Source organism: Lonchura striata, chromosome 6 (assembly GCF_050655825.1).
Source record: "Lonchura striata isolate lonStrDom1 chromosome 6, ASM5065582v1, whole genome shotgun sequence".
In the NCBI taxonomy this organism is placed as follows: Eukaryota; Metazoa; Chordata; class Aves; order Passeriformes; family Estrildidae; genus Lonchura; species Lonchura striata.
This window is the reverse complement of record NC_140708.1, coordinates 16,118,946-16,131,587: the sequence shown is the minus strand read 5'-3', so window position 1 is coordinate 16,131,587 and position 12,642 is coordinate 16,118,946. Positions and strand designations below refer to the sequence as shown.

General features: G+C 36.7%; 1 protein-coding gene across 8 annotated transcripts in view; it reads left to right on the top strand.

The window, feature by feature from the left end:
• SH2D4B (SH2 domain containing 4B) overlaps positions 1–12,642 on the top strand; it is an 89,224-nt gene that overhangs the window by 60,279 nt on the left and 16,303 nt on the right. For 7 of the 8 annotated variants that reach the window (XM_085583327.1, XM_085583322.1, XM_085583326.1 and 4 more), the window contains one exon: positions 126–253. In XM_085583327.1, the coding sequence (XP_085439453.1) occupies positions 126–253 (128 nt within the window). The remainder of the gene's footprint in view (positions 1–125; positions 254–12,642) is intronic. The other variant, XM_085583324.1, reaches the window with a different exon arrangement.

Here is a 12,642-nt window from a genome sequence, read left to right as displayed (position 1 = left end):
TTGTACTGAGCAGAAGTTATGCTGACCATTTTGCAGCTGTATCTTTTGTAAATATGTAAAAAGAGATAATTATTTCTGCTATCCCCTGTTTTTATACACTGTTGATGCTCTGTCTTTGCATGCAGCAGCATCTGGGAGCGCCCTTCTCGGCCCTTCTCCCGAGATGTCATCATTCGCTGGTTCAAGGAGGAGCAGATCCCTCGGCGGGCAGGCTTTGAGAGGAACACCAACAGGATTGCTCAGTGGTTCCATGGTAATCCCCTGATATCTCATTTTGTGTATAGCAGAGCTGTGGGCATCTGCTCGGGACATTCATCTTTCCAGCTTCCATCCCAAAAAGCAAAGCCTACTGACACGGTGAAACCGAGTGCCTGTTAAAACAAGACTTTTGCATCTTTCCTACTATTAGTATATGGTTTTCCTGTTTTCTTTTTACTAATTAACTAGATTAATTTGGGGCTCATATCACCAAAGCTTTTTTCAGGGCTATTTTGGCCAAAATATATTTGCTGCAAATTAGCAAGTCAAGCAAGAGTAGAGGGACCAAGACAGGGTGAGAAGTACTCTAAAATTAAGTGGCAAATAGTGGCACAGTGATATGGTATGTGGATGAGTGACATTCAAGTTTTGATTTACCTGATTTGCAAGAATGACTTGAACTCATATATTTTTAATCATTGTTTTACTTTACTTTATAAACTGGGGGAGCATTTTCTATTTCTTGCTTTCTTTTGCAAACAAAAATTATTAATTTTTTTTTCCTCAAAAATAATTGAGAGGGTATAATTTCAGGCAGTTTTCCTGAAATGGGACAGATGCAGATCCAAAATTTGCTGTCTTATCTGCCAGAGTTGCTAGCATCTCTGAGACTTTTGCTTTGTATAGCATTTGCAATGCAGCTGAACCTTTGATATAAAATTCAAAGCTAAGGTGTCTTATTTTCATAGGTACTACCAATGATCTTTATATTCAGTATTCTTAGACATGACAAAAAAAGAGTTCTAGTTTAATAGCTGACATAATTGAGGGACCACCAAAATTTTAAAGTTAAATATATATTTTTTTTCATAGCTGCTTTTGATGAGTCTATTGCTTTGTTCAAAGTGCTAAGCTGACCCTCATCTGATTCATGATTCTCTAAGGCTAAGATGAAAATGTGTGGGTGTTCTGAAGTGAGTTACGTAAGGAAGATTTCTGAATAAGTTTTCAGAATAGTGTTTCATATATTTCAGGTTTCTGTTTATGATAGACAAATGTGTTATGTGTTAAAAGACATCAACAAGCTGCTATTTTCATTGGCTTAATTGGTCTAAGACACTGAAATCAGTCTTGTAAATTCTAAATACTTTACTTTCTTATGAACAGTGCTGCAGACAGTGTTGTTTGCTTCCTTAGGGAAGACATTTGGTGTGGTTGCTTTCTGAGACACAAACTGATTAAAATTTCATTTGTGGACATTTGCCAGAAATGCTTCTAACCAGGATCTTTCTGTATGATCCAATGATATGTTTTCCCTGTGTGTGGGAAGGTCGCATCCATATAAATTCATGTAAGGAGTTACAAACATAATTTATGCTTAAAGTTAAGGAGATATCTGGGCTTGAGCCAATGCATGTTCAGTCTTTCTACTAATTTTGGTGGCTTTTGGATCAGTTAGTCACTGAAAGAATTGAGACATTCATGATCATTCATTAATTTCCCAGGCCATGCTCTTCATATCTTGAGAAACTGAATGCAATGACTTATGAAAGTGAGCAAACTACCTAATTTTTCCTTCTCTCACCCAAAGAGCTGAAAAAGACAATCAAGTTACATTCCCAGCCTAAAGCTCAGTAGTTTCCTTTGCAGGGACTCTTGAGTGAGTGCTGTTTTGGTACCTATTTGCTGCATGAGTTGTTTTGGCTTTTGCAGCTCTGGTCAGATTAATTGTTACAATTGTAAATCGTGAACAACTCAGCTGCCTTGTAACTCTTCTGCAGTGGTGGAATCTAAACAGTTTATTACAGGTGCAAAAATTAGTGCTTGGTAGTGTTATCTGGTGTCTGTGTTATGGGCACAAACTCTGAGGAAAACCAAACAAACAGAATCACAGATTATGCTGAGTTGGAAGGGACCCACAAGGATTATTGAGTCTGACTCCTGGGCCTCCTGTTATTTTGTATTGTATGCAGGGAACCAGGATACATTATGAATTATTTTTGTCTATGAACAAATATACTGTAGAATATATTTGACTTGTATAAGAAATTGGCAGTACAAATGAAAGCCATTCTGCAAAGCCCAGAATTACAGCTGACAACTCGAGCCACAGGGTCACCTCAAGCATCTCTCACAACAGGTATAATCAGGTCCTTCACATCCTTGAGCAACTTCTCTATTTTACTATGTCTCAGTTTTGGACCATAAAATGGGAGTTTAATATTCTGCCTCACGTTAAGGGTTTTTTGAATGCAATGCACTAAGAGAGCTATTGCAGCACTACTGAAAAAGTAGATACCAGTTTATTACAGAATTACATGTTTTTACCAGGGTCAGTAGAGCTTGGCTTGCCTGCTTTGACTGTCAGGCTGTTCAGCTTTTTAGCTGAAGTTAAGCATTAGTTGATTCACTGTCTTCAAGTTGTACTGTGGACATATAACTTATTCTAGTTATGCAGAGATTAAGCTTTGAGACAGATGTGTGTAGCTAAAGTAGCAAAGTACAAATCATAATGCAAATGTCTTTATCCTCATATATTTGGCTTATTTTCCCCTTTAAGTCATTAAAACAATCTGGATTCCATTTAAAAAAATACACATTGTCTGGGGCATTTTCACGGTACATGGAACACGGTAACATATGGCATGTTTAATGTACCTGAAGTTTTCCTTTTGTCTTCATTTGAAGAATCACTACAAAATGTTTCATTTGAAGAAGGGTAGTAAAATCTGTAGTAACAAAGGATATTTCAAATCAGAACATTTTTTTCTTTATACACAAAAAAGTTTATTCTTAAATAAATATCAACTTCATCCATCTGTATTTGTCTCTTGAAATTATCATCAGTTATCTAAATTCCAGCAGATGTTTTTAGGTCATTTAAAATAGGCTTTACTATTTTCTTCATTTAAAAAATTGACATGTTAAGAATACAAATTGTAACATACAGCTGAATTCTGGATGTAAATTCAACTGTTTTTTGCTCTGTTTGAATAATAGATCCCTGCCAAAACCCAATTCATTTACCTTCCAATCTAGAATGATTTTCTTAAGTTTGCAAAGAAGAAAAATACATATCTATTTTCAAATGTTTTATGTAAATTAAACTCAACTTTAATTCTGTCCTAAATCATAAAATTATGATATGATCTTTACTTCATTTGGGTTGTGAAGCAATGAACTTTTTTTTTTAAAGCAGCTTATGCCCACTTTGTGGCCACAGTGCTCAATGCTCAATTCTCAAATGATTAAAATGAAGAAGAATCAGAGCCAGTGATTAAGCTATCACCAGGACTATCCTGGGATTTAATGTAATCAGAGTCTATTTCTTTTGTATTGTGTAATATTTGCCTTAGGTTTGAGTGAAAAGAAATATTATTTAATTCTTTTGACTATGAAAACTAAGAAATTGATCTAAATTTAATTAAAGGTAAATTCTCTACAGTGTGATAACCAGAAAGTTAATAATTGTATTCTGATTTCCTACCTGCTAACTGATGAGTATAAGCATATGAATCAAACCTTTATGGGCATCCTAATGTTGTTTCAAGTTGTATGACAGGTTTAGGTTAATTTGAATTAAGAGCATTCTTTGCCACAATCCCAGTTGCAGATATGCTTTGATAGCAGGAAAGTAAATTGGTGTTTAGGATGGGAGAGCTGTCTCTCAGACAGAAAAGGTCCCTGTAGGACCCTTGCCAAGTAAAGGAAAGTTAGCAGTGTTCCCTATAGGCTGAAGAGTTCTGCCAAGCTATCACAGGCATTAGCAAATTGTAGTTTTCAGTTTTTTGCAGGCATAAGACACATATGGATATAATTCCTTATGGCAGCAAAACTAAAGACCCTTCCTCCCCTAAGTATTTAATAAAATGTTACTGGTGGCTGAAATATATATTATTTCCATTTTTGCTCTTTCATTTGTCCTTTAACCTTTCTAATCTTTCTTTTGTGCTTGCAATCTGTTTCAGCACTTTTTTTCCCCATTCCAATTACTTTTTCAGCTGTCATTTTTAATAGTTTTGATATTTTTAACTTCAGATGTTAGACTGTTTACCCTTACATACTTTGATCTACATTTGGTTATTTGCTATTCAGAATATAGGGATGTTGGTCTTTGCAGAGGGTGTTGATCTTGAAATATTTAGTTGGGAGCAAAGTTTTATGATTGTTTCTGTTTATACACAATATAACAGGGATCTCTCAGGTGTGAAGTGACCATAATACAGAATTTATACACTGCCTGTCTGTGAGTGGCTGTGAGCTTCTTTGCCAAGCATCTGCTGCAGCACTATCAGATCTCCACTTGCCTTCAGGTTGAAAGGAAAGTTCAGAGTCTGATATCACAGGTCTGGAAACATGACGCAGTTGTCCTAAAGGCTGTACCTTTCAAATGTAGTTGCAGGAGCATGGGTGCTATTGTGGAGAACCATTTCACCAGGGAGAGTCAGAGGGGTGGAGCAGTTAAGGGAGTGAGGAGCTGATCAGAGCAGATCTAAGGATGGATTGAAAGAATTCTGAGAGATGCAGGAGTTGAATAATCTCTAAGGTCAAGGGAGCTAGGGAAGAAAATTTTCAGTTTATCAGGAAAGTGTGGCAAACGTGTTTACAGATCAACATTTAACCTCAGATGGCTAATGCTGTTGTCAGGAAGAAACTTGTTTTCAAGAGGAAAATCTAGCACACCAAAAGAGTGATAATGGTTCTGCAAATCAGATGTTCTCAGTAAAGGAGATATTTTTGAAAGTCTATTCATTATGAGTCCTTGAACAACAGCAAGGGCACTGGGCACATTCATATAGCTGAACTGTGGGAAATATAACATATAGCTTGTGTTGCAATACTTTTAAAGGACAGAGAAATGGCAGTAGTTTGTTTGAAAAACATCTAACAGTGAACAAAGTTTGCTGCTTTGAGCACAAAAGCATGCTTTTTCTTCTGCTCTTGAAGTTTTCTTCTGCTCTTCCAGTTTTCCAATACATGCATTTTAGGAAGATGTAAAGCAAGCGTTATAAATCTAGAAGAAGTACAGTCTTCTTGATATTAATGATCTATTTTCTAATTCACTGCTTTATCATTATCTAGGTTTTACATCTACTTGAAAAAGTGTGCATATAGACTATTTGCTTAAGTAAACTGAGTCCTAGGGATCTGAGATTTTTTCTCTTCTAGAATTGTAGCTGATGATAGAAAGATACAAAGTTTTTTAAACATCTGAATTTACTGAGAGGTTTTCACTGTCTTCCACGAGACTAAAGGATGCAAAAAAAACCACAACAAAAAACTATATGCAAGGCGTGGTTTCTAAAATGTTCTGTGGCTGGGAAACATCTGTAATGGGATCAGAGAATTCATGACTCAAATGAAAATTGTGAATATCAATGTACCTGTTGCACACATTTGCAGGATAGATCCAGTTCTCTAATTATGCAAATAATTAAGAAGGAGAAGTGAGATTAAAAAAAGGGGTTACAGAATATAAAAAATTATTTTGAACAATTGTCTGGGAAAGATTAAAGATAAAAGATACTTTCAAGATGATAGATTTAGAAGAGATTATGTCTTACTTCCTTTATTAAAAAGGTAGAGTTTTCTGTTCTCTGCCAGTCAGTTCTCAGAGAGGATGGACACAGTTGTGATCAGCAGTTCAAATATCTGTAGGCTTTGTGGCTTGTGGCTGCTGCAGGGATACAGCCAGGTCAACACAGGCTGCCAGATATTGCCACCTGGTTGGTTTTGTGCAAAACAAGTCATGCCACAGTCAATTAGTATCAATCAGCATCCCCAGTCTGTGTGGTTTTCTCAGAAAACTTAGGTAGGAATTGAAGTTACTTTTGTTGGGAATCTTGGCAGGAAGAACAGATATGGAATAAATTTGGACACCAAATTACATTTTCATCATATAAGGCTACATTAGAAAATGTGTTGAGAAGTCCAATTAGGCCTGAGTGGGAAGGCATGCTCAGCTGGCACCTCTGCTGTCCCCATCCTGTGGTTACACAGAGCACAGGAGTTTCCAGGGCTGTTTAGTCCTGTGCTTTCCCCCACTGCTGAACTGAGGCACAGAATCTCAGTGGTGCTGCAGGATGAATGAGAGCCCTCTGCTGTATGATACAGAGGGGTTGCTAAACCCTCTGTGAGGCTGGAAAATCTGTCTTGCCTTTGAAGGACTGAGGATTGGCTCACGTTGAGTTTATACCATTGCCTTTAAACAGTAACACTATTGTAATTTTACTTCACAATTATTACAAAGTGGTAATTTTTATAACCTACATGCACAGGTTTTAATGCAGCACCAGTTCATCCTTGCAGTTTTATATATATTCTTTATATGGGTGGATGATATGAGCATGAGAGCTGTTATTAGAGTCATGATAATCTCTTTTAATTCCTGTGAGATGGAATATTCTTCTTTCTGTATTTTTGAACATACTCTTATCAAATATTTACTGGATATTCTGATAGTATTTTTCAAAGATCACACAAGTATTTGGAGTTAAGTGTTGAGGTCCTGTGGTGGATTCTGGTACTTGATTATTTTTCTCCTAAGTCAGGCCCATAACATGAAAAAACCCAAACTCTTCCTCAGCTTCAATTCAGCTCTCAGCTTCTTTTTTAAGAAATGAGAGGTGTTTCTCTGTTATCTGAGAAATAAGATGATCCTTTACACACTAATTCATTCCACTTAGGTCATAATGATTGTTTCAGTCTGTTAGTTCTTTTGAAGGCCTTGGAATTGTTTTTCTTACACCATTAGAGTTCCAAAGTGTCTATGCAGACAGGTTATTAGCAAACAAAATAAATGTTTTAGATTCATGGCTCCTCTTGGAAAGGAGCAAAGTATCAAAGTGGGGTAATGTGAGCTGTAACACGTTGCAAGGAGAAAGGAAGCACAAAAGAACAGCAGGGAAATTGTAGAATGAGGCAGTTTAATAATTAATGTAAATAGGCTAATTGCTAATGTGAAATGAGTTTTCTTATTCTTTTACAATACATTGTCCTTCTTGACTGCTTTTTAACTGGAAGCTATATTCTAAAGATTTGGCACATTCTGAAGATAGTGGGGAGCAATTTTTCTTAGTAGGTATGGTAGACACTTAAAATGAGAGGTAATAAAGAACATGTGAGCACAAAGGGGAAACAGGTGTGGTGTGCTAACAGTTTCACTGACACAAACAGGTCAGGTACAGAGCCCAGACAGTGCAGGGTTAGTTGAAAATAATATTTTTTAAAAAGTGGCTTTTCAAGTTTGTATCAGGCAGTTCTTTGCATAAGTGAAGAATATTGAGAAACTTTTTAAGAGAGTTTACTCCCAGGTGAATTTACTGAAAAAATATTGAAAATCAAATTTCTTTATATTTTGAAGACACCTTCCCCTTTCACTTAAAACACTTTTAAAATTTTCTTCTCCATCTGCTACTGTTAGAGCATGCCATTGTGAGCAATTATGATTTTGCTTAGTAAGCCATCATGGTAGCTTACAGTATTTACCTGTATTTTTTCCCTACAGTTCTGTCTCCATTTTGAGCTGGTTTGAGTGTGAGTACATTTCTCTGTTACTGCAGCTACTTCAGGCTTTATCACATTACATAAAACAAAGAGAGGTGTGTCTGGACAGAAAGCTCTGCTGTTAGTGCTTAGATATGAAGAATCATTTATAAAAACCATGTGATATAAGAGCAAGGCTTATTTGGAAGAAATCATATGTAAAGACATAAAAGTCACAGTTTACACAACATAATGAGTGTTACACACAAGTAAAAAGCCCAGACATTTACAGAGGTTGCTTATAGTAAGACTGGAAGGGATTATGATTATTTGATGATGAGCACAGCAAATGCAGAAGGCCTTATTCATCTGCCCAGAAGCCTGAATCTGAGCAGTGGTACCCTTTTACAGGTATTGTGGTCTGGTCCTTAGCTGCTGGACCATGCTTTCTCCTTCCAGTGGCATTGTGGATGTGTCAGCTGGAGTTTATCCATGCACAAGGCTCTTTTGTGCTGGTAGTGATTGATATCTAAAACATTCAGCTCATACTGTGCACCTTTATAATGCTGTGTCTGTTTGTTTCCTGATCATTCCCTCTAGCATACCACAGGTATCCTGTGCAGAACCTTGTTAGTCCTGGATGAATTGCTCATATCCTGCTTATTGTTAGTCTATATCTAAGTGTTTATCAGCCATGCCTGCAGCTCTTGTTCCTTTGCCTGCACACTTACAAGAATGTGCTTTCTCTTTCACAGGCTTCTCTATATTTTTTCATCAGCTTACAACAGACTGAGTTGTATTTATTATTTTATCTATTTAAAGCCCAGCAAACACTTGCAGACCTGAGGTCAGTAAATTTCCCTGATTTCCCAGAACTGGATGCCTTATTGGTCCTTCTTCTAGCTCTGCTAAGCATTGAACCTGCAGTCCTATTGATCCTCCAGCCTCAAGGGAAAAGATTACAAGTTATTATTTTTTCAGCTCCTCTGAAGTAATACTATTTTCCTGCTAAGCAAAGACAACTCTCTCAAACAGGGCACCAGCAGGTATTGTGTGTAGTCATGCAGGGGGAAAAGTGTGGGGCTGAGTGAAAATATGTTGCTGGTTTAGCTTAATTCCAGTTCACCCAGTTAGAAGATCATGACCTCACTTTGATACTTGAACTGCTTTCCCTGCAGGAGGTAAACAGTAGGAGATGGTAGAGAAAGAAAGGGAAGAGATTTCTGTGACTGCAGCCAACTAACCTCTGTGTGTCATTGCACTGTGTGCTGCTGGCATGGAGGCAGAATGGGGTAGAGTGAGGGAGACAGAAATTTGCCTTTCCCTTGCAAACATTAAGGGAATGACAGCTTCCTTCCCTTTTCAATTTCAGAAAGGTCAGTTCTTCCTTCTTCTCCTGGCATTTCAGTGAATGGGATTGTCAAATCACAAACTCATAACTCTTTTGAATAGGAAAAACTCCAAAAGAGCCATGCAGGTTGGCACACTGATTGGCACTGGCTCTGATGGCTTCAGACCCTAGCTCTCTATCCAAGATTAACATCTATAATAAAATACACAAGAGTTCTTAATCCACAGTGGAGAGGACTCAGATCTAAATTATATGTAATTCCATGGGCCATTGTGCCATGGCTGCTACCACTACTTTTCACAAACACAGCATGGACCTTTCACGAGTGCATGTGGCTATTATAAATTCATTGCAATATGCTTGAAAAAAGGAATCTTTTTGACTTAAAGTGTGCTATAAACATTTATAGGTATTCAATCCAAAGTACAAGAAAGTAGTAGTTCATTACTCATGGGACAGAATTCCCTCTCCTATTTTTTCTCTTAACCATGCTACTGTTTACAGGGTGGTGACAGAAGCTTTAAGAACCTAGATGGTGGGAGGAACAAATTATTCTGCACAGTTGCTGTATGAGTTCAAGTCCTTTTATTATGTTTCATTTATGAAATTTAGTGTAAATGAAAGACACTTAATTCCAGACTTTTTATTCAAAAATTAAGTCAAAATTTGTGCTTGCTTCTGTTTATAACTTTTTCAGTACTTGAGATGAAGTTGGTTCCTCCATTGAAGTAATTTCTGTTTCTGAGTAGTGGCTTCAAGCCCCTCATTCAGATTACCCTGCTGTGAGTTTGAGCCTAGCTACTAACTCACACACCTTAGCTCTACTGCTGGTAGGAAATGAGGCAATTTAGTGCCTGGTTTTTGGTGGCTTAACTGAGAACTGTGTCAGACCCCAGGGGATGTCCAGAACTGGGTCACTGTCAGAGATGCACATGGCTACTACACTGCCACTCGTTAGGTGTGAAGTTTTTACTATCCCAATGTTATTCTCATTTGACTTTCAACAGTGCTTCAGTATCTGGTTCACTTTATTGAGTGATTAAAGGTAACTTTTCCCCCTGAGGAACACTACAAGAAATCAATGTTCAAGAATGCTGCAAGCAGCTAGAAAGCACTGTAATTAACAAAGTTAGCCTAAGGTTCCCAAATCTAGCCAAGTGTGAGAAGAAAAATTAGTTATCAATATTATGCCTAGATTTACTTTGAGCTAAAGAAGTACAGTTTCTTAAGCAGTTACAGAAAATGCTTTGTAGAAATCTATCTGGACCTGCTGTTTTAATTTGAATATGGGAAATTACTCCAGATATACCATGATTTAAATTTGTACTCCTTTTAGCAATAAAAATTCTAATAATTACTTGATTAAAAAAACATGTAGAATGATTTGAGATCAGTGATGTCATCTGGAAGCTTCTCACTAAAAATAGATTTCAGATTGCTAATGCACCTAACAAATAAATGCGTTCTTAAACTTTACGCAAGGGGAATACATTTAAGGAAAAAACCATTTTCCTTCACCTGAGAGAAAAGCATGTAAAGCAAAGAACACAGTATATTTTTCTGCCTAGTTATCTGTGGAAACATTCAGCTGTAAAATTTGAATTTTCCAGGGCTCCATATCAACTGTGGCTTTTGTTTTTCTCCTCCTTTTGAGTGAGCGCTGCTGACACTGTGATTTACTAGTACACTTGTCATTTAGGTTTATGGAAAATGTGTCTTGACAGCTTCTTCAACACCCTTGAGATTACAGCATTCTAGGTGAGCTGTAAGATATATGTGCTTTTAAAGACCATTATGAGCATGTGTATGTGGTTATATGATCAGGGTTTTGTACTTTTTGGCTCTATTAATTTAATTATCGAAAGGAGAAGAGTTCATCAGTAGTTTTTCATTGTGGGCTGTATTTTTTGTTAAAAACTGAAGGTAAAAGCAAACTGAGAATGCATTCCACTGCTTTTCTTCTGTCTTAATTCATGGCCAAGAACACTATGAGTAAATCTTCCTTGCTTTGTACCCATGCATTGCTGTGGTAGCACCATGTGACTGCCTTTATCAGCTGGTATCTCCTCAGGGTATTCATGAGAGGCTATAAACTGGGCCAAATCTGTGTCTCTTCTGTAGGGTCTTCCTGAATTTAAGAGTTTCACCTGGGAGCATGCAGCAACCCTCAGCTGTGTCATGAGGCATATGGAAGCACAACACATTGAGAAAGGGCCCCAGGATCTAAAAGCCAATCCTTGCTGCTTGAAGTCAAACTAGAGGTCTAAAGAATCTTGTTGGATGCAAGCAGAATCCAAACGTAACTTCCATGTAGTCAGATAAAAAGCATAGATATGTCAATACAAATCAGTATCAATATGTGAAGGCCAGTGGAAAACATTAGCAACACTAGCAAGTTAGCAGCTTCTCAGAGGCTGTAGTGTAATATTTTTTTTACTACCATGTAAGTCAATTATGTTCTAGACATTTCACTGTCTGTTCATTGGGCAAAGGCTTTTACAGTGAGGCCACTGAATTAATGAAGTTTTATTCATTATGCATTCCCTGTGTACTGAATAGCAAATCAATATTAGCATAAATAAAGCCATTTAACCTAGCAATGTAGCAGCAAGGCTCCCAAAGAAGGCTCTGAACATTCAAAATGCTCAAAAACATGACCATCCTGGGTATCACCTCTCTGTTAGTGACCAGTAGAATTACAAAACCTTTCCTACCCACGTGTATATTGTATTGCACTATTCAAGACATCTGTTCACAGCAATTTGACATTTGACATGTGACTAAGCCTTACTAAGCATGGGTGTCTGTGGAGAGCTTTGGGTTCCAGTTTACATACAAGCAGATTTTGAATATCTAAGAGTCATTACTCATGTCAACATTTTATTTCACTCTTATTGAAGTCATTGTGAAGCTTTGTTTTAGGTAGCACTGCAGATTAATTGCCTTTGTTTATGGAAAGTAATTGAAGTATTCATTCAGAGATGCATCATAAAGAAAATTATTTGAATCTATCTGCTAGTCTAAAGCCAATGCAGTTGTCTTCCTCTTTATAAACACTAACATGATAAATTTTCTTCTGTGTTATAAAATGTACTTTCATTCAATACATCTCATTTATTTTTTTAAGATTTTTCCTAAACAGGACTAAGATATATATCCTGTTTGCCTGAAGCCGTAGTCTATATTATAGTTGTGTTGTTACATCCAAGTAAAAAATGTGAAAACTCTAATAAAGAGAGTAAGTTCAGTTTCTAAGTCCAAATTTGAAGCATTGGGATTTATCCTAATTCAACAAATTCATGAAAAACTGGAATATGTATTGAAAATGTTCTTAAATATTCTTTGTTTTTATAATGAAAATATTCTATTGCTTTTATACAAGACATATTGAAAAATTTTATAACAATGTGAAGAAGGAAAGAATGCCTAGGAATTACATTTTTCTAAAATTATTTTCCTATTTTTCTAGAGATGTGCTTGAGGAAATGGCACTGTTGTTTTTCCCTGAGTTTTAACCACTAAGAATTGCAGGCTTTTTATAATCTGACTCATGACTGAATGCACTGTTTTTCCCTCCAGTTTTTGGCTGTTGGTTTTTTGGTTTTACT